The sequence below is a fragment of the Carcharodon carcharias genome, chromosome 13, assembly GCF_017639515.1.
Source record: "Carcharodon carcharias isolate sCarCar2 chromosome 13, sCarCar2.pri, whole genome shotgun sequence".
Lineage (NCBI taxonomy): Eukaryota > Metazoa > Chordata > Chondrichthyes > Lamniformes > Lamnidae > Carcharodon > Carcharodon carcharias.
In genome coordinates, this window is record NC_054479.1 from 127623288 (window position 1) to 127645172 (window position 21885).

The following is a 21885-nucleotide window of genomic DNA, read 5'->3' on the forward strand; positions in this document are numbered from 1 at the left end:
GGGGAAGGTGAAGAACAACCTAACCTGCTGGCTGAAATTAGACCCCGCCCATTGTTGCGCAGCGTGATGGGCATCGCCTAGGAGCTAATGGGAAGCGCCGATTGGCGCAGCCGTACCAATGGGATGTTGTAGAGGGCGGATCCCGCGACAGGGGGGGGGGGTTTGGAGCTACTGGGCCTCCGCCAGGTTCGGTTGATCTGCAGCGCAGGCTCGTCAGTTTGTGGGGACGGCAGACGAGCGTCGCAATCGGGGAATTTCTTGCGTTTCTTTCCACTTTAAAGGGAAATCACTGCCGAGAAGCACCAGTGAATGTAATCTTGAACCTTTCTCACACCCGGTGCAGTAGGAGGAGACTATTTTAATGCAATGTAATTTTTATAGTGGGACCTTTGAATCCAGGGGAATCTTGACTAGCTAACCATGGCTCGAACTCGGACCCAGGGAGAAGATTTCACCTTCGTCAACCCTGTTGTTAAATATTTACTGTTTCTGTTTAACATGCTGTTCTGGGTAAGTGATTCCTTTTCATTCTGTCTCGAGAACCTCGTCCTGATCTATTTTTCTCTTTCTGTTCCTGTCTCCTCAAGGGAGATTTTTATCCGTGCTCGGTTCTCTTTTTAAGAGGTTGCAAACTTGCAGCTTAGCAACCGTCCCTCTTCTTAGTCCAGGCATGTTCTACCAGGGGCTAGAGCGTACAGGCATTTGGTGCTTCTAATCCCCTCCATTTCATTCAATCCACCGTCAGGCCAACCGCTGGGGATTTCCTCGCAGCACTGTTTAAAATGTTGGAGGTCCCCTATAATGCTTCGAAACATAACGTTCGTGACGGAAATAAAAACGTTAATCATTAACTCATTTGGTATGATGATGGTTCTTTTTGGGATTTCCGAGCTCTTCTCTCCCCACTTCCCCCCCCCCCCCCCAAAAAATATTGTTTTTGAGGTCTGATTTTATCCCCTCTTCGCTTCTCTTTACCCCGCCCCGCTCTAATTGAATGAGGACAAATCCTGCAATAATTAAAACAGCAGTCTTGCAAACCGCTGCCTCACCACAATGGACGGTGGCATCGGCCTGGGAGCAGCTCATGGCATCAAAAGGATAGTGATTCTCACTCTGCCCACCAACAAACCCCACCCCCACTCCCACCCCCGAAAAAAAAAGTTTGCCAAAATGATTTCAGCTCGTTTTGACTAGTGGCTGAATGTTAGGTTACACACCTGACACTTAGTTGACTTCCCCTCGTGACTGTTTACAGGTGGATATGAAAAAAAAACCCCTCGTGTCGACCTTTCACCTCTCCCAAATTAAGAAAAACTTGCATTTATACAACGCGTAATCACGCTTTAAAGCAGCCAATGAAGTACTTACTGATGTGTGGTCACTTGTAGGAAATGTGGCTGGCAGTTTGTTCACTGCAAGGTGCCACAAACAACAATATGATGAACAATGAACGTTTTTAACCGAAAGAAACAGTTTCAAGGCGCCTGGGCTTGTCCCTGACATAAGGCCCGTCCTATTTAAAATTAATACAACAGCAAAATACTGCAGATGCTGGAAATCTGAAGTAAAAGCTGCAAATATTCAGGTCAGCACTTGTGGAGAGGGGATAAGTTGATGTTTCAGTTTGGTGACCATTCAGCTCCTTTTTTAAAAGGGATGTGATTCCAATCAAACACTGGCGCTTGCCCACATCTCCTTCCCCGTGGATTCACTGAGCTGGGTTATTTGGTTCAGTCTGTTTTACATGATTGTGACCACATCCAGCCTTGAGTCCCGGAGGTGCACTGTGTGCTTCAGAAAATTATCAATGTTGCCATGAGTTGGCAAGATCCAAAATCTTCAATGTATTTACTTGTGACTTGTTATAAATATCCAGTAGCACTAAGAAAAACTTGCATTTGTGGATTGCCTTTTGTATCCCCAGGGGGTCAGCAACGGTCTCTCTCCTGCCCCTGCACCATTATCACTAGAGTTTCTTAAAGATCTATCACTGACCCTCTTCCTTGTCTACGTGCTGCTACTTGGTGGCATTATCTGCAGACTACCTTGCCTACTACCTTTCTTGACCCTGCCACTGTCTCCGCTGTCTGACAGCTTGACTGTTCTGCAGTCTCCAGCTGAACGTTAAGAATACTGAAGATCAAAGCGTCAGTCACAGCCACAAACTCCATATCCGCATTAAATGTGACAACATCACCACCAATATTGTTCTCATGTGACTCCCAGGATGTAAGAAGGTGAAATGATGGATTTTGGTCTTTTTGCCTAGCGATTCCTATGGGCCTTTTCCATTCTCCTCTAGGGCAATGTCTTGGGTTGAACCAGACCATCTGCAATATCCATACCTATTTGATGCTAAACTGAGCTTCCAACTTCACGTTCTCCACATTGTGGTCGTCACCCATTTCCACCTCTAATATCACTCACTGCTGCCCCTGTCTCTGCCCACCTGCTAAAACATCCTTTGTCACCTCCAGACTAGTGCTTATTCCAATATAATAAACCAAAAATGCTCATTATTTGCAGCTGGTCGAGCAGCATCTATGGAGAGAGAGAAACAAAGTTAATGCTTCAGGTCAATGACCTTTCATCAGAACTCCAGACCTTTAAGCATTAACTCTGTTTCTCTCCCTCTCCATAGATGCCATTTGACCAGTTGAAAATATCCAACATTTTTTCTTTTCTGTGGTTGCTGGGAATCTGTACTGTACTTTGCCTTTGGTAATTCCTGTCCTCACTTGGTCAGCTTCCCATCCTCCAACGGAATGGGACATTTGGAATTTTGGATATTATATTTTGGAAGCTTGTAAGGAAAGCAATGACTTATTAACAACTTGCATATATTTAATAGTGTCCCTAACATATTTGGCAAAGTAAAAACATTAGCTTATTCTCACAGTTTGTACAGTGAATAAGGTGTACTCGATTAGAGGAAAGGCTGCCCCCTGGACAGTGGTGTGGGAGTAGCAGAATGGGCAGGTGCTACATCTGTTACCAAGGAGGCATGGGTGTTACCAGAATGAACTAGGGCTCCCCACAGGGTGTATTCCTTCCTGAAAGCAGCCAAGAAAGGGGAAGAATGTGTTTAGTTCTTAAATCAGGTGGTGAGAAATGATCTGGCGAAGGATGAGACTGATGGAGTGGCAGTTGTCCAGGGGCTTAAACACTCCAACAGGAGGCAGCTTTTCCTCTAATCGAGTACACCTTATTCGCTGTACAAGCTGTGAGAATAAGCTATTGCTTTTACTTAACCGAATATGTTAGGGACACTATTAAATATATGCGGGAGACTCCCAAGCCTGAGGATGTGGAAACTGGTGCAGATGTAGTCAATGTCAAGGCTGAAGTACTTCATAGAGTATTTGGAGATTCTGCTCTTTTGCATTTGGGTTGGGCTGTGTTGGGAGAAAGCTCTTTTGGGTTGTATATCACTAAGGTAATGGGGCTATAGGTCTGTCAGTGTACAGCACTGGGACCTATGGGCATACCACTGATACCAGAAGTATAGGGGGAGCAGACGTACCTCAGGCCACTGCTCACACCCTTACTCTTGACCACAGTGCTCTGGGTGGTCCCCCACATTGCCCAACTGTAAGGCTGGCTCTGCATTGCTCTTATTCAGGGTTCACAGACCCCATTGTGAGAACCACTGCTTTGGTATCTGTGTTTGATTAGCAGGAAGTTTGAAGCACTAATAGAAAACCATAAATCTTTTGGCATTTTCTGACAGGATGAAGTTCCACATTTCCCCAGATATATTTTAAGAATGGTTTTGGTTTTGCAACATTTACACCTTTCCTTAAACCATTATGGTATAATGCAGCATCCATGCTCCATTACACATTACTGGTACCTGCAGTTACATACACTGAGACCTCAGCCGGAGCCACCCTTAACCAAGAAGGTTCTAGCTTCACAGTCCACTCCAGTGCAAACATGTAATTAAGGCTTATTCTCCAGTGCAATGCTGAGGGAATGCTGCATTGTTGGGGATAAAGTCTTTTGAGCTGTTAGGGCACTGTTAGGTGATGTAAATATCCTGTGGCACTCTGAGGATGGCTGGGAGTTCATTGCTAAGAAATTGGCAAAGACAGATTAGCCTGCTCACTCATCTTGCTGTGCATACAGTCAATATTCCACATAACAGTGCACTTCCAAGCAACTCATTGTGTAAAATACCTTGTGATACATAGGAGAGATCTAATAGGCTCCGGCTAGAAAGACCTTGTATTTCTAGTGCACCTTTTGCAACCGAAGCACTTTTGAAGTGCACACTATTGTAATGTCAGAAATGCAGCAGCCAATTTGCAAACAGCAATGTAATTTAATGTGGAATTCTCACATTGCAGTGTTACTTCAGATTATTGGAATTATTTTTGGCACAAAAACAAATTTGAATTGTCAGAAATTGGTTTCTGGAGGTCAGGACAGTGTGTTTAGTACCATCCGTCACATCATGTGCTAGCCTTTCACTGACTGGTGGATTCGAGAGGTCAACTGGGTTGCCATGATAAAAATTCACTTGTGGAGGTCAGAAAGCTAATAGTATTTATATCTTCAAGGGAAAACAGATGCCTGATATATTTAGCGCTTGCTTTCATGTTCTCTTTTAGTTTGGAAACAGAACTGCTGTACACTTTGAAACATAATAAAGGGTGCGGAGTAGGTGGGCAGCATCTGTAGAGAGGAGCTATGCTGGATGGGATAAGGAAATATGGGGAGAGTGGGATTAGGCTGGGTAGGATATTAAATGGTTTGGATAGGGGGATGAAAGCGGGATGAGACTGGGTGGCCTGTACAGAAAAACAACAGGATAGACTGGGTTACCGAGAAAAACTCAGCAGGTTTGGCAGCATCAGCGGAGAAGAAAAGACATTTCGAGTCGTCATGGCCCTTCAGCAGAAATGGGTGAATCCAAGGAGAGGGGTGAAATATAAGCTGGTTTAAGGGGGTGGGGTGTGGGGAGAGGGGGGTGGGGTGGGGATTAGGTGTGGGGAGAGGGGTTGGGGATTGGGTGTGGGGATTGGGTGTGGGGTGTGGGGAGAGAAGTGGGGGGTGGTGTGGTTGTAGGGACAAGCAAGCAGTGATAGGAGCAGATAATCAAAGGATGTCACAGACAAAAGAACACAGGTGTTGAAGTTGGTGATATTATCTAAATAAATGTGCTAATTAAGAATGAATGGTAGGGCACTCGGTACAGCTTAGTTGGGGTGGGGGGGGCATAAAAGATTTAAAAATAATGGAAATAGGTGGGAAAAGAAAAGTATATATAAATTATTGGAAAAAAACAAAAGGAAGGGGGAAGAAACAGAAACGGGGTGGGGATGGAGGAGGGAGTTCAAGATCTAAAGTTGTTGAATTCAATATTCAGTCCAGAAGGCTGTAAAGTGCCTAGTCGGAAGATGAGGTGCTGTTCCTCCAGTTTGTGTTGGGCTTCACTGGAACAATGCAGCAAGCCAAGGACAGACATGTGGGCAAGAGAGCAGCGTGGAGTGTTAAAATGGCAAGCGACAGGGAGGTTTGGGTCATTCTTGCGGACAGACTGCAGGTGTTCTGCAAAGCGGTCGCCCAGTCTGCGTTTTGTCTCCAATGTAGAGGAGACCGCATCGGGAGCAATGAATGCAGTAGACTAAGTTGGGGGAAATGCAAGTGAAATTCTGCTTCACTTGAAAGGAGTGTTTGGGCCCTTGGACGGTGAGGAGAGAGGAAGTGAAGGGGCAGGTGTTGCATCTTTTGCGTGGGCATGGGGAGGTGCCATAAGTGGGGTTGAGGAGTAGGGGGTGATCGGAAGAGTGGACTAGGGTGTCCCGGAGGGAACAATCCCTATGGAATGCCGTGGGGGGGGTGAAGGGAATTTATGTTTGGTGGTGGCATCATGCTGGAGTTGGCGGAAATGGCGGAGGATGATCCTTTGAATGCAGAGGCTGGTGGGGTGATAAGTGAGGACACGGGGGACCCTATCATATTTCTGGGAGGGAGGAGAAGGCGTGAGGGCAGATGCGTGGGAGATGGGCCGGACACGGTTGAGGGCCTTATCAACGACCGTGGGTAGGAAACCTCGGTTAAGGAAGAAGGAGGACATGTCAGAGGAACTGTTTTTGAAGGTAGCATCATCAGAACAGATGCGATGGAGGTGAAGGAACTGAGAGAATGGGATGGAGTCCTTACAGGAAGCGGGGTGTGAGGAGCTGTAGTCAAGGCATCTGTGGGAATCAATAGGCTTGTAATGGATGTCGGTGGACAGTCTATCACCAGAGATTGAGACAGAGAGGTCAAGGAAGGGAAGTGTTAGAGATGGACCACGTGCAAATGACGGAGGGGTGGAGATTGGAAGTAAAAGTAATAAATTTTTCCAAGTCCCGACGAGAGCATGAAGCAGCACCAAAGTAATCATCGATGTACCGGAGAAAAAGTTGTGGAAGGGGGCCAGAGTAGGACTGGAACAAGGAATGTTCCACGTACCCCATAAAGAGACAGGTATAGCTGGGGCCCATGCGGGTACCCATAGCCACACCTTTTATTTGGAGGAAGTGAGAGGAGTTGAAGGAGAAATTGTTCAGTGTGAGAACAAGTTCAGCCAGACAGAGGAGAGTAGTGGTGGATGGGGATTGTTTGGGCCTCTGTTCGAGGAAGAAGCTAAGGGTCCTCAGACCATCCTGGTGGGGGATGGAGGTGTAGAAGGATTGGATGTCCATGGTGAAGAGGAAGCGGTTGGGGCCAGGGAACTGGAAATTGTTGATGTGACGTAAGGTGTCAGAGGAATCATGGATGTAGGTGGGAAGGGACTGGACAAGGGGAGAGAGAAGGGAGTCAAGATAACGAGAAATGAGTTCCGTGGGGCAGGAGCAAGCTGATACGATCGGTCTACCGGGACAGTTCTGTTTGTGGGTTTTGGGTAGGAGGTAGAAGCGGGCTGTCCGAGGTTGGGCGACTATCAGGTTGGAAGCTGTGGGAGGAAGATCTCCAGAGGAGATGAGGTCAGTGACGGTTCTGGAAACAATGGCTTGATGTTCAGTGATGGGGTCATGGTCCAGGGAGAGGTAGGAGGATGTGTCTGCGAGGCTGAGCGTCAACTCGCAGACACTTCCTCCTACCTCTCCCTGGACCATGACCCCACCACTGAACATCAAGCCATTGTTTCCAGGACTGTCACTGACCTCATCTCCTCTGGAGATCTTCCTCCCACAGCTTCCAACCTGATAGTCGCCCAACCTCAGACAGCACGCTTCTACCTCCTACCCAAAACCCACAAACAGAACTGCCCCAGTAGACCGATTGTCTCAGCTTGCTCCTGTCCACGGAACTCATTTCTCGTTATCTTGACTCCCTTCTCTCTCCCCTTGTCCCGTCCCTTCCCACCTACATCCATGATTCCTCTGACACCTTACGTCACATCAACAATTTCCAGTTCCCTGGCCCCAACCGCTTCCTCTTCACCATGGACGTCCAATCCCTCTACACCTCCATCCCCCACTAGGATGGTCTGAGGACCCTTAGCTTCTTCCTCGAACAGAGGCCCGAACAATCCCCATCCACCACTACTTTCCTCCGTCTGGCTGAACTTGTTCTCACACTGAACAATTTCTCCTTCAACTCCTTTCACTTCCTCCAAATAAAAGGTGTGGCTATGGGTACCTGCATGGGCCCCAGCTATCCCTGTCTCTTTATGGGGTATGTGGAATATTCCTTGTTCCAGTCCTACTCCGGCCCCCTCCCACAACTTTCTCCGGTACATCGATGATTACTTCGGTGCTGCTTCATGCTCTCGTCGGGACTTGGAAAAACTTATTACTTTTACTTCCAACCTCCACCCCTCCATCATTTTCACGAAGTCCATCTCTGACACTTCCCTTCCTTGACCTCTCTGTCTCAATCTCTGGTGATAGACTGTCCACCAATATCCATTACAAGCTTACCGACTCCCACAGCTACCTCGACTACAGCTCCTCACATCCCGCTTCCTGTAGGCACTCCATCCCATCCTCAGTTCCTTCGCCTCCGTCGCATCTGTTCTGATGATGCTACCTTCAAAAACAGTTCCTCTGACATGTCCTCCTTCCTTAACCGAGGTTTTCCACCCACAGTCGTTGACAAGGCCCTCAACTGTGTCCGGCCCATCTCCCGCGCATCCGCCCTCACGCCTTCTCCTCCCTCAAAGAAACATGAAAGGGTCCCCCTTGTCCTCACTTATCACCCCACCAGCCTCCGCATTCAAAGGATCATCCTCCGCCATTTCCGCCAACTCCAGCATGATGCCACCACCAAACGCGTCTTCCCTTCACCCCCCGGTGGCATTCCGTAGGGATCGTTCCCTCTGGGACACCCTGGTCCATTCCTCCATCACCCCCTACTCCTCAACCCCCACCTAAGGCACCTCCCCATGCCCATGCAAAAGATGCAACACCTGCCCCTTCACTTCCCCTCTCCTCACCGTCCAAGGGCCCAAACACTCCTTTCAAGTGCAGCAGCATTTCACTTGCATTTCCCCCAACTTAGTCTACTGCATTCATTGCTCCCAATGCGGTCTCCTCTACATTGGAGAGACAAAACGTAAACTGGGTGACCGCTTTGCAGAACACCTGCAGTCTGTCCGCAAGAATGACCCAAACCTCCCTGTCGCTCGCCATTTTAACACTCCACGCTGCTCTCTTGCCCACATGTCTGTCCTTGGCTTGCTGCATTGTTCCAGTGAAGGCCAACGCAAACTGGAGGAACAGCACCTCATCTTCTGACTAGGCACTTTTACGGACTGAATATTGAATTCAACAAGTTTAGATCTTGAACTCCCTCCTCCATCCCCACCCTGTTTCTGTTTCTTCCCTCTTCCTTTTGTTTTTTCCAATATTTAAATAGATTTTTCTTTTCCCACCTATTTCCAATATTTTTAAATCTTTTATGCCCCCCCACCCCCACTAGAGCTATACCTTGAGTGCCCTACCATCCATTCTTAATTAGCACATTCGTTTAGATAATATCACCAACGTCAACACCTCTGTGCTCTTTTGTCTGTGACATCTTTTGATTATCTGCTCCTATCACTGCTTGTTTGTCCCTACAACCACACCACACCGCCACCCCCCCAACCTTGAACCAATCAGTTCTGCTGAAGGGTCATGAGGACTCGAAACGTCAACTCTTTTCTTCTCTGATGCTGCCAGACCTGAGTTTTTCCAGGTAATTCTGTTTTTGTTTTGGATTTCCAGCATCCGCGGTTTTTTTGTTTTTAAGTATCTTTTTTGGTTTTGTAGCATTTGATAATTCTATATTTGTCGACACTAAATTGCCACAAGTAAGGGAACTTCCTCGGTGAGGAAGTAAAACTGACATTTGCTGTTCTTGACTAGTCCTGAAACCAGTAGTTGCAGCCCAGGATCACCCCGGTTTCTACTGAATACACTGATTTGCTGTACACAGGCTATACAATTGTCTTCTGACCTTAGGTAAGGAAGGGCAGATTCTCACTGCTCATGGTAGACCCTGGGTATGAGTGGTTATCAGTTGGTTATGTTTCTTCATGATGAATTAACCAGATGTTACCCATTGTCTAGCCTTGCATGGATTGGCACTTTGATGAGATGCTGGGTCTTAGCAACTGGAGAGTGAATTAGCTTAGGTGCGGTCAATGGCTTTAGAATGGGAGTGGAAGAAATAGAATGCCGTTTACAAAAATGGGGAAGAAAAGAGTGCTTTCACTGGCAGTTTACCCTCAGAACTGCAGCAGCTCACTACCACCTTAAGGCAACTAGAGGTGGACAGCAATGGCTGCATCACAGGAACAAAGTAACAGTCTGATTCCTGATCTCGGGAAAGCAGATGGGCTTGAATCCTGTCTAGTTAGCTTATACCCCGTCCACTTCTCTCCCCACACCCAACCCAATCCCCCCCAACCTTAAACCAGCTTATATTTCATCCCTCTCTTTGGATTCACCTAGTTCTGTTGAAGGGTCATGAGGACTCGAAACGTCAACTTTTTCTTCTCCGCCGATGCTGCCAGACCTGATTTTTTCCAGGTAATTCTGTTTTTGTTTTAGCTTATATAATTGTCTGGTCCCTCTGCTTTACTGGACAGGGAAAGTTTTGAGGTGATTGCATTATATGTATATTAACAGCGCTGTACAAAATAAACCAACTCCATATGGGTGGAATAAGTTTGAAAGCACCATCTGTGGTCAATGTTCCTTTTGACTTTTCTGTGTGGCCTGTTTGCACTTCATGGTCCCTTTTAAGATTGCTGTGTGGTCATGGACCCCACAGCTTAGAGAACATTGCCTTGCTGCCACTCATGGGTCACTGCCCTCAAGCTCCTTATGATGTCCCAAATGAGCAATTCTTCAGCTAATGACCTGTTTTGAAAACACAACATTATATCAGTCTGATTTAAAGCGGGACAGCTGAGATCAGACCTGCCAGCCAAGGGGCCAGATTTGGGGCAAGGTGGTTTTGGCTGTGTAATCTCCCTGACTCCTTCTATATGTAGGTGTAGTGCCAACTGTGATTTCTGTGATGGGAGGACTGATGTGGTTGCACCAGGTGGTAGCTCAGGGTAGTTTTAGTTTTAAATTTGAACAGGGCTGACACTCTACAATGATGGGGAGAAAACAGGCTTGTTTATATTGTACAAAAACAGAAAATGCTGGAAAAACTCAGGTCTAAAGGCATCTGTGGAGAGAAAGACAGTTAAAGTTTCTAGTCCATATGACTTCAGAGCTAAGAAGTAAAAATGTGATTGAAATTTATAAAAAAATTCTTAAATTTCATCACATTTTTACTTAGCTCTGAAGAAGAGTCATGTGGACTTGAAACGTTAACTCTGTCTTTTTCTCCACAGAGGCTGTTAGACCTGAGTTTTTCCAGCATTTTCTGTTTTTGTTTCAGATTTTCAGCATCTGCAGTATTTTACTTTTATCTTGTTTATATTGTGCCTTTCTCAGGACCCATAGGGCTTTACAGCCAATTAAATGCTTGAGTTTAGTCATTGGCTGCTGCGTTTCCCACATTACAGCAATTTACACAAGGCAAAGTTCCACAATACAACTATATGGAGGGAGACTGTGGAATCTGAATAGCCCTCAAATTGTAATGTTAAAACCTCAGTTTAACCTTCTCAGATAGACATAAGATCCCATTGCACTCTTACAAAGATAAGCAGCGGAAGGAATTTCCTCCAGTAGTCTGGACAATATTTATCCCTTTTAATGTCCATTAATGTCTTTTATATAACATGACATCCAGCCCCAAATAATTTCTAGTAATAATCAAATTGCTGTTTGTGGGATGTTGTGCACAAACTGGCTGCTGCATTTCCTACATTACAGCACTAAGCATACTTAATTAACTAAGGCACTTTTGGGGAGTTCTGAGGGCATGAAAGACACTATAAGAATCCTTTCATTCTTTCAAACTTGTATAACCAGTATGTCCCATCTCCCCTCTGCTGTGTAACCAGCTAATATCTGCAGTGTGAACAGCTAATGTCCGTGTCTAATTGCCTCTCACCCTCAGGTCTATAATACTTTTCAAGGCTTCACAACAATGTTTATTTTTCTTAGATTCTGTGTCAAGCTGTCCTTGCTTTGTGTCAGGAAAGATACTGGAGCTCTGTTGGCCCAACCTTTCTATGCTGTTGTTGGTTTGGGAGTGGGGAGGAAAGCAGTGAAACAAATTAGAGAAGATAATTATTCTTTTCCGCCTCTATTTTTCACCAATAGGTCACTTCTTCAAACACAAAAACAAATGAAGATCTATTAAGTACAGGGAGGCAAGGGAAGCAGGAGGAGAATGTGTCAGTAATTTGAGTGCAAGTGTGTGGTTCAGTGACTGGGGGCCTCAGGGGATCCTTGGAGTTATTGATGGGAACTTGTGGAGCCATCTGAAACTGGGCACCTGCTGAACATTGTCCCTCGAGGCAGAACTGCAAAAGCATGTAAGTTATGTTAGTTATATAAAGCTCTGACTGAGCCTATTTAGCGTACTGCAATCAGTTTCAGGCATTGTACCTCAGCAAGAGTATATTGACCTTGGAAGGGGTGCAGCAAGGACCAATGACACTGGGGCTAAAAAGGGTTAAATTATAAAACAGCTTGCATAGATTAGGTTTGTATTTTGCTTGCATATTAGAAGATTATAAGGTTATTTAATTGAGCTGCTTAAGATGATCAGAACAGTTGATCGCACCTCTCTACTGAGACAGATTAAGACCTCACCCTGTTTATTTTTTTCTAAAATACATGGAAATATGCTTATTGCTTTCTCTCAATTTCAAATTGGCTGAATCAATGCCTGTCTGTGACCCCAAACAAAAGAAGCTACCTGGCTGTATCGGGGGAAACTTGCACATTGTTATTCTTGAAGAGTTACTAGCAACCCACTGTGGGATGCACAGACCAAATTCAAAGAGAGCTATACAAAGGCTATATGCATTTCATGAACCAGGGTGGCCAACAGGAATCTACTCGTCTATTAAAACAAAGAGCCCTGCAATCTTTCAATTCTTAATAAATGAGACATTTGGCAAACTTGGGGACCCAGATGAGAGATATACGTCCTTTGTCTCAGTGTAGCGGGGTGGGAGTCATGTGACTTGGGCCTCTGGCTTGTGGAACCAGTAATATTGTCTTGCTGAACAGCAAAATCTGTCTGCTTTTCTACGATCTGACTAGCAGACGCTCAGACATGAAGCTCTGGCCCAGGTTGGACTCCTGGCCCTATCTACACTGCTTATGCTGGAAATTCTGTACCATCAACTACACAACAGGTATGCAAACATGAATCAATTTCATTGAATGACGTCAACACTACTGGGAAAAGTGAATTATCCAGCTTTGGTTTTCAGCTCACTGACCTCTGAAGGAATACCTCATTGGGCTTTAATTCTGGACTCTGGAACACGTGGGAAACAATATTTCTTGTAGTCTGTGCACTATAAAACCTTCTTTTCTCTATCCCTCTTTTATTATGAGTACAAAAGGGGGGGTGTTGCGAACCCTTTTTTCATGTTTTATGTGTGCAAATAAACTAACCCCTTGAGTTCGTTCTATCTCTAGTTTGCTGTGGGGTTATTAATAGAAAATTGGATCACATCAAAACCAAGGGGTTGGGAAATACACTACCACTTATAAGGGGGGAAACTAATCAAAACACCTGTCTGTTTACAGATGGGTGAGATGAGAAATTAGTACTATTTAAATAAACCTCCCTCCCGTCCATAACATTATCTTGTTTCCTCTAGTGAAGGAATCCAGAACAAGGCACAATCAAATTAGAACTAGGTCATTGAGATGTGATATCAATAAGTACTACTTCACATGAATTGAATGCAAATCTGGAGCTTTCTCTCTCAAAAAGCTGTCGGAGGCTTTGGAGGTGTCAATTGAAAATTTGTTAGGTAAGAATATTGAAACTTATAGAACCAAGGCAGATAAATGGAGGTAAGATACAGTTGAGCCATGATCTAATTGAATGAAGGAACAGCTTTGAGAGGCTGAATGGCCTCCCTCCTGTTTTGTGATCCTCTGTCCAGTGTCAAGGGCCTTAAATGTCAACCATTCTGTTTGTTTAAATGAAGCTGTTCTACAAAACTGTGCCCATAAACAACAGGTTATTTGGCATCTTTTTCCCACCAACTCTTGTCTACATTGCCCACTTAACCAAACCGAATATGGAGTAGCATGTCTTCTGTTGGCTGCAGAGAAAAGTGAGCTGTACCCTAACTGGCCCCCATGGACACATTTAATATAGTTGAGATCCCCAGGATGGTGACTAGGGCTTATTTCCAGTAATGTGCCTCCCAAGTCTGAGAGAAAATCCTGGTGCGCTCCCCCACCCCACCCCCTCACTCCCATGACTGCTGTGATTGATGTGACTTTAGTAGGTTCCATCTTCTGTCCTCCTTTCATCATCCAGAGCTGAAACGGAACCAGATAATTTCTTATATGTAAGAGTGATATTGGTTTGCCCTCATTTATAATGGACAGTGTTTATCATGTTAAACCGATAGCAGGGGAGGTAGCCCACTGACCGACATTTATCCTCCCTACCTTCATTTGTTAAATCTAGGTGAGGCAGGGTGGCTGTGTGGGGTCTCTCTGATTGAGGCAGGACAGGAGAGAGAGAGTGGGATCTCCCTATGAGTGAGATAGGGCTTGGAGGCGAGTGAGACAGAGCTCAGACTTGGATCAAATACAGCTAACAAATTGGGGCAACTTATTCCAGCTCAGTTGAGAGCTCATTGTCCCAGGAAACGCCTCCATATAGACACAGTTTACACCCATCACTGGTTGCCCATCCCTAATTGCTCTTGAAATGAGTGACTTGGGCATGAGTTCAGAGGGCATTTAAGAGTCGCCCACATTACTGTGGATCTGGAGTCACATGTAGGCCAGACCAGATAAGGACGACAGATTTCCTTCTCCAAAGGACATTAGTGAACCAGATGAGTTTTTACAACAATCAATTACAGTTTTATGGCACCATTTCTGAGATCAACTTTCAATTCCATATTTTACTAATTCAATTTAAATTCCACCAGCTGCCATGGTGGGATTTGAACCTGTGTCCCCAGAATATTAGCCTGGGCCTCTGGATTACTAGCCCAGTGACCTTACCAGCACACCACTCTCTTCCCCCTGTGCAATGATGGCACATGGCCAAGTACACATACGCACGTGCACTGATGGATTCTGGCTATACTCCAAGACTTGATTTGTACCTGGAGAGGTTCAGGGTTAGGGAGGAAAGAGAATGGGAAATCAAGAAACTTCAGAAGTTTGGTCCCTGTGTTGGCCATTCTCTGTGCATGAGCCTCAAAAGTGAGTGTTCTTGGGTTATTCGGCCAGGTCTCCCTCCACATCTTACACACACACAAGGAGCAGGAGTAGGCCATTCGGCCCCTCGAGCCTGCTCCACCATTTAAGATCATGGCTGATCTGATAGTAATCTCAAACCTGCATCTTGCTTACCACGGATAACCTACTGTCCCCTTGCTTACCAAGAATCTATCCACCTCTGCTTTAAAAACATTCAAAGACTCTGCTTCTACTGCCTTTTCAGGAAGAGTGTTTCAAAGACTCTCAACCATTGGAGAATTTTGTCTCGACTCCATTTTAAATGGGCGACCCTTTATTTTTAAACAGTGACTCATAGCTCTAGATTCTCCCACAAGAGGAAACATCCTCTTCATATCCATCCTGTCAAGACCCCCTCAGGATCTTTTATGTTTCAGTCAAATCGCCTCTTGCTCTTCTAAACTCCAGCAGATACAAGCCTAGCCTGTCCAACCTCTCCTCGTAAGATAACCTGCCCATTCCAGGCATTAGTCTGATAAACCTTCTCTGAACTGCTTCCAACATGCTTACATTTTTCCTTAAGCTGACCAATACTGTACACAGAATCACAGAAATTTAACAGCACAGAAGGAGGCCATTCAGCCTATTGTGTCTGTACTGGCTCTCCAAATGAGCATTATGACCTAGTGCCATTGCCCTGCCTTTTCCCCATAACCCTGCACATAGCTTCTATTCAAATAATCATCTAATGCCTCAATTGAACATGCCTCCACCACACTTCCAGGCAGTGCATTCCAACCCGAACTACTCGTTGTGTGAATAAGTTTTTTCTCACGTCACATTTGCTGCTTTTGCAAATCACTTTAAATCTGTGTCCCCTCGTTCCTGATCCTTTATGAACGGGAACAGCTTCTCCCTATCTACTCTGTCCAGTCCCCTCATGATTTTTAACATCTCTATCAAATCTCCTCTCAGCCACCTTCCAAGGAGAACAGTCCCAACCTCTCCAATCTATCTTCGTAATTTCTCATCCCTGGAACCATTCTTGTAAACTTCTTCACTCTATCCAATGTATTCACGTCCATCCTATAATGTGGTGCCCAGAACTCTGTACAATACTCCAGCTAAGTTCTAATGAGCGTCTTATATAAATTCAGCATAACCTCCTTGCTCTTGTACTCTATGCCCCTATTAACAAAGCCCAGGCTAATAAATGCTTTATTAACTGCTCTCTCTACCTGTCCTGCCACTTTCAATGATCCATGCACATATGCACCCAGGTCTTTCTGCTCTTGCACCCCCTTGAAAATTTCACCCCTTATTTTATATTGTCTCTCCATGTTCTTCCTACCAAAATGCGTCACCTCACGCAGCTCCGCACTGAACTTCGTCTGCCACCTATCTGCCCACTGCACCAACTTGTCTCTGCCCTTTTTTGAAGTCCCTTCAAAACCACTTTAAAAGCACTTTTATACAATGTACCAATAAAAGTCTGAGGTCAATAATAGGGCAGCCCTAAATCTGAGCAAGTCCAGTACTCCAGATGTGGTCTCACTAGTGCTCTGTATAACTGAAGCATAACCTCCCTGCTTTTGTATTCCATTCCCTTTGCAATAAATGATAAAATTCTTGCTGTACTTACGTACTGATTCATGCACTAGGACACCCAGATCACTCTGCAATTTCTCACCATTTAGATAATGCTTCTCATTTATTCTTGCTGCTAAAATGGACATTTTCACACATTATACTCCATTTGCAAGATCTCTGCCCGCTCACTTAGCCTGCCTATATCTTTTTGTAGCCTCCTTATGTCCTCTTCACAACTTACTTTCCTGCCATCTTCACTTGAAGTGGTTGTGCACTTTCCAGCAAGGTTCACTGGGTAATGGTCAGCAGCATAAACCCACGTGCTTGGTAACAGAGGGCAGGGGTCAGTATTGGCAATCTCCTGAGCTATCTGTTGCAGATTAATAAGAGACTTGATGCATACGACAAAGGTTGGGTCAGTTCCTGCCACGCGCTCGGCTTGATCTGAAACGTGTTGTAACTGCTTTTGAATCAGCTGATCCTGGCCAGATTTCAACCTGTGAAGGGCAGCATTTAACTCTTGGAACCTGTTGATTGGCCCTGTTCAATTGTTGGAGACTGTATAACTTTTTTTTGTCCCAAAAAATAGCTGTCATTTTCCCCCCACCCTGCACCCCCCTCATCCCCCAACAACATCACCCAATAAACAAAAACCACTATAGTGCTGAACCCATATTCCCATCAGAGTATAAAATGATCCTGCTGCTATCCATTCTTAATGCACAGACATTCTGCAGCACGGTTCTTATTCCTCCTTTAAGTTTGACAGCGATCAGGAGGATATGCGGACTGTGAAATGTGCTATTTGACTGTGGAAAGTACATGCCAATTACACAGCCTGGCCAACAGCACCATTAGTTGCACTGGGCAGGAATGTGCTGGGAATAAAAAAACAGTGAAAGCTCTAGATTGAAACCAGGATCATAATGCTGACTGCTTTTGGGAAGGGAGGGATGGTGAGACCTAATTCTCCTGTTTATTATGAAATGAAACCATGCCTGCTGGTTCCCAGTGAATAAAGGATTAAAGATTAGTGAAAAGGAAATGTAGACAGGGTGGATGAGGGGGCGATTCGTTAAACATAGCCTCTCCTTCAATGTCTCTGCAACTTTATTTAATTTTCCAACCAGTTTGGATTTGCCTTGAAGCAGCTTTTTATCCCAAACCATTCCCCAGCTTTCAAAACGTTTATTGATCAGAGGCCAGTGAGCTTCCGAATGCTAATGAGTTCTGGAGATGAAGCTTAAAAACTCGATGCCAGGTGTTTGCTCAGGGGGTAGTAGTAATGCCTCTGAGTCGGAGGGTTGCGAGTTCAAGTCCCACTCCAGAGTCCCATAATTCAGACTGACAGTCCCAGCTGAGGGATGAGATGTTGAACCAAGGCCCCATCTGCCCCCACAAGTGGATGCAACAGATCTCATGGTGCTTTGTAGAAAAAGAATAGGAGATTTCCCGGGTGTCCTGGATAATATTTATCCCTTGGCCAACATCAGATATTTTGTCTCTTTTCAGCCCATGCTATGAAAATTTGCTGCTTTTCCCTACATTACAACAGTGACTACACGGTAAAGAAAGAACTTGCATTTATATAGTGCCTTTCCTGACCATGGGATGTCCCAAAGCATTTTACAGCCAACGAAGTACTTTTTTTGTGGTGTAGTACTTCCATTACTGTTGACAAGTTTTAAATGACCAAAGGACTGACTTGGCCCCAGTGGGATCTGTGGAGAGAATCTGGGCATTTTTAGAATGAGTGTAAAGAAGCCGGATACAAAGAAGGTAGAGCTGTCATGCTTGTGTTAACTGTTAAAACACATGCTCTATATACAGTGTGTTGTCTGACCCAACTTCTCGATTGACCCTGATCTAACTGAATGGCCTTATCCTGTTCCTGAATACTCTACAAAAGCTGAATGCGGTCAGCACTTAGTATGACTGTCCACTGGGACCATTCTGCATTCAAATGGAAATCTGGGCAGGATTAGGGTATGGTTGTACTCCCAGTATGAGAAAGAGGCTTGAGGAAGATTCCTTGAACAGTGAGTATGGCCTGCATTTTCTGTGTGGAGGGGTCTCTGGGGAGACTCTTGTTAGATTTCCTGCCTTGATCAAATTTTCAGTAGTGTTTTTAATGGATAACAATAAGTTTTAATTGTCGCTTATATTTTTTAAAAAACGGCTTGCGGATTTGAATAATCACAGCTCAGATACTTCACTGGTTAGCGGGAAAGTAAGCTACCTCAGTGTCACATCAGAAACAATTCAGTCATGGAGAATATTGGGCATTTGCATAACAGACACATCATGGGTAAAAATGTAAAATAAAACTTTCTGTACAGTCTTACTGTATGCTGCCACATCACACGTTGTGTTTTATTCTTAAGCCATTTGATTGTGAATCCAGTGTTACATATGGAAAAAGACAACAACCATTCCTTATGTTTGTGGTTGGTCCCTGTCAATCCATTAGGACACCATTGCCATGGATTGGCACGTGCCAGTGGTGGAACACTTAAGCAGTTGTGTGACTTTTGTTTTGTCCTGACTCATCTGGTAGCAGGTTGGAATGAAACTGTTTGGCATCTGAATTGGGTTGAGGGCTGAAAGCCAGGAGAGTGGATTCATTTCCATACCCAGGCCTGGAATTGCCACACAAGTGCCAGGCAATGACCATCTCCAACAAGAGAGAAATCAACCATTGCCCCTTGACATTCAGTAGTATTGCCATCACTGAATCTCCCACCTTCAACATCCTGGGGGTTATCGTTGACCAGAAACTCAACTGTACTAGCCATATAAATACCGTGGCTACAAGAACAGGTCAGAGGCTAGAGATCCTTGATGAGTAACTCACCTCCTGACTCCCCAAAGCCTGTCCACCATTGACTAGGCACAAGTCAGGAGTGTGATGGAATACTCCCCACTTGCCTGGATGAGTGCGGCTCCCACAACACTCAGAAGCTTGACACAATTCAGGACAAAGTAGCCTGCTTGATTGGCACAACAACCACAAACATTCACCCCCTCACCACTGACGCAATGGCACTGTGTACAAGATGCACTGCAGGAATTCAGCAAGGCTCCTTAGACAGCACCTTCCAAACCCACGACCACTCCACCTAGAAGGACAAGGGCAGCAGATAGATGGGAACACCGCCACCTCGAAGTTCCCCTTCAAGTCACTCACCATCCTGACTTGGAAATATATCACAGTTCCTTCACTGTCACTGGGTCAAAATCCTGCAACTCCCTTCCTAACAGCACCGCAGAGGTTCAAGAAGGCAGCTCACCACCACCACCTTCTCAAGGGCAACTAGGGATAGGCAATAAATGCTGGCCCAGCTAGTGAAGCCCACATCCTGTAAATGACTAAAAAAAATTGGTGTCTTGCTGTTAATGAATGAATTGTTTTTGAAGTTGATGGACTGATGCACACTCCATTAGTGATGGGAGCGAGTTTTGTTCACCACAGGATAGCCTGCAACTAGAGAAATTTGTGGGGTGATTTACTCGAGGGCTTTACCATCTATTCAATTTCATTTTTTCCCTTGGGAAAATGGGCCTAACATCTCTCTGGTTAAGAGGACAGGGTACAGTCTCCTGATCATCTGACACTTTCAATCCTCTGCTTCCATCACCTTATCATTTTCCCCCTTACTCGTTCCTGGCAGTTACATGAACCTAGTATACTAGGGGCTGCTACTCATTCTGTTTTCGATTGGGCAGCCTGGGTATCGAGAAATTTCAAAGGTGTAAACTGTGTGGCAAAATTCATTATCCATTTAAAACAAAAATTAATTTACTTTCCAGGCAGCGATGCAGGAGTTCGTTTGAGGCAACTATCCCATAATACTCAGAAATGGAGCAAAAACTTATTTGTAGAGCACCTTTTAACATGGTCAAACTATCCCAAGGTGCTTCCTAAGAGTGTTATGCTAAGCCACATATTAAGGCAGATGATCAACAACTTAAGTCAAATTAGGTTTTAAGGACTCTGTTAAAGGAAGAAAGAGCAGTTGCTTGGCAGAGGGATTCCAGAGCTCAAAGCCTTTGCAGCTGAAGACACAGCACCGATGGTAGTGATTAACATCAGGAATGCTGAAGAGGCCAGAATTTGAGGAGTGCAGATAATTGGCAGTTTTAGAGCTGGGGGAGATTCAAGGTGTGGAGGAGTGAGGTCATGGAGCGATTTGGAAACAAAGATTAGAATTCTCCTGGTTAAGGAATATAGATATGTGAGCATGGAGGAGTTAGGTGAATGAGACTTGGCAAAATTAAGGACACGGGCAGCAGAGTTTTGGATGGCCTCAAGTTTATGGAGGGTGAAGGTACTGGACACTGCAAAGGCTGTGAGCCCCCGACAATATTCTGACAATAGTACAGAAGAATTGTGCTCCAGAACTTGCCGCGCCCCTAGCTAAGTTATTCCAGTACAGCTACAATACTGGCACCTACCAGTCAAAGTAGAAAATTGTCCAGGGATGTCCTGTGCACACAAAGCAGGACAAATCCAACCTGACCGATTACAGCCCTATCAGGCTATTCTTGATCTTCAGTAAAGTGACGGAAGGGGTCATCAGCAGTGCTATCAAGTGGCACTTGCTTAACAACCTGCTCACTGACGCTCAATTTGGGTTCCGCCAGGCTCACTGGGTTTCTGACCTCATCACAGCCTTGGTTCGAGTATGCACAAAAGAGTTGAACTCGAAATGTGAGGTGAGAGGGACTGCACTTGACATCGAGGCAGCATTTGACAGAGTGTGGCATCAAGGAACCCTAGCAAAACTGGAGCCGATGGGAATCAGGGAAAACTCTCCATTGGTCGGGGTCAGAACGGCTAAACAGGTTAGCCTTTATTCGTTAGAGTTTAGAAGAATGAAGGGTGATCTTATTGAAATGTACAAGATTCTGAGGGGGCTTGACAGGGTAGATGTTGAGATGTTTCCACTGGTGGGGGAATCTCAAACTAGGGGACATAGTTACTGAATAAGGGGGCACTCATTTGAAACAGATGCGAAGGAATTTCCTCTGAGGGCAGTGAATGTATGGAATTTTCTACCACAGAGTTGTGGAGGCTAGATCACTGAAAGTATTTAAAGAGGAGGTAGATAGCTTTTTAAAATATTGGGGGGGGTGTTGAGAGCTATGAGGAGCTGGCACGAAGGAGGAGTTAAGGCCTGGGGCAGATCAGCCATGATATTGAAAGGCAGGGCAAGCTTGAGGGACCGAATGGCCTACTCCTATTATGTAACCTAGCACAAAGGAAGATGGTTTTGGTTGTTGGAGGTCAATCATCTCAGCTCCAGGACATCACTGCAGGATTTCTTCAAGATAGTGTCCTAGATACAACCAACTACAGTTACTTCATCAATGACCTTCCTTCCATCATAAGATCAGAAGTGGAGATGTTTGCTGATGTTCACCATTTCAACTCTTCTGATTCTGAAGCAGTCCGTGTCCAAATGCAGCAAGGCCTGGTCAATATCTAGGCTTGGGCTGACAAGTGGCAAGT

General features: G+C 45.1%; 1 protein-coding gene across 3 annotated transcripts in view; it reads left to right on the forward strand.

Annotated features, from left to right (window-relative positions):
* The first annotated feature begins 217 nt into the window (after window positions 1-217).
* The window catches only part of tspan33a (tetraspanin 33a), a 40722-nt gene continuing 19054 nt past the window's right edge, over window positions 218-21885 (forward strand). For 2 of the 3 annotated variants that reach the window (XM_041203199.1, XM_041203200.1), the window contains exon 1: window positions 218-510. In XM_041203199.1, coding sequence (XP_041059133.1) covers window positions 421-510 — 90 coding nt within the window. In that variant the 5' untranslated portion in view covers window positions 218-420. Of the gene's footprint in view, window positions 511-9952; window positions 10011-21885 lie in introns of those variants that run through there. The other variant, XM_041203201.1, reaches the window with a different exon arrangement.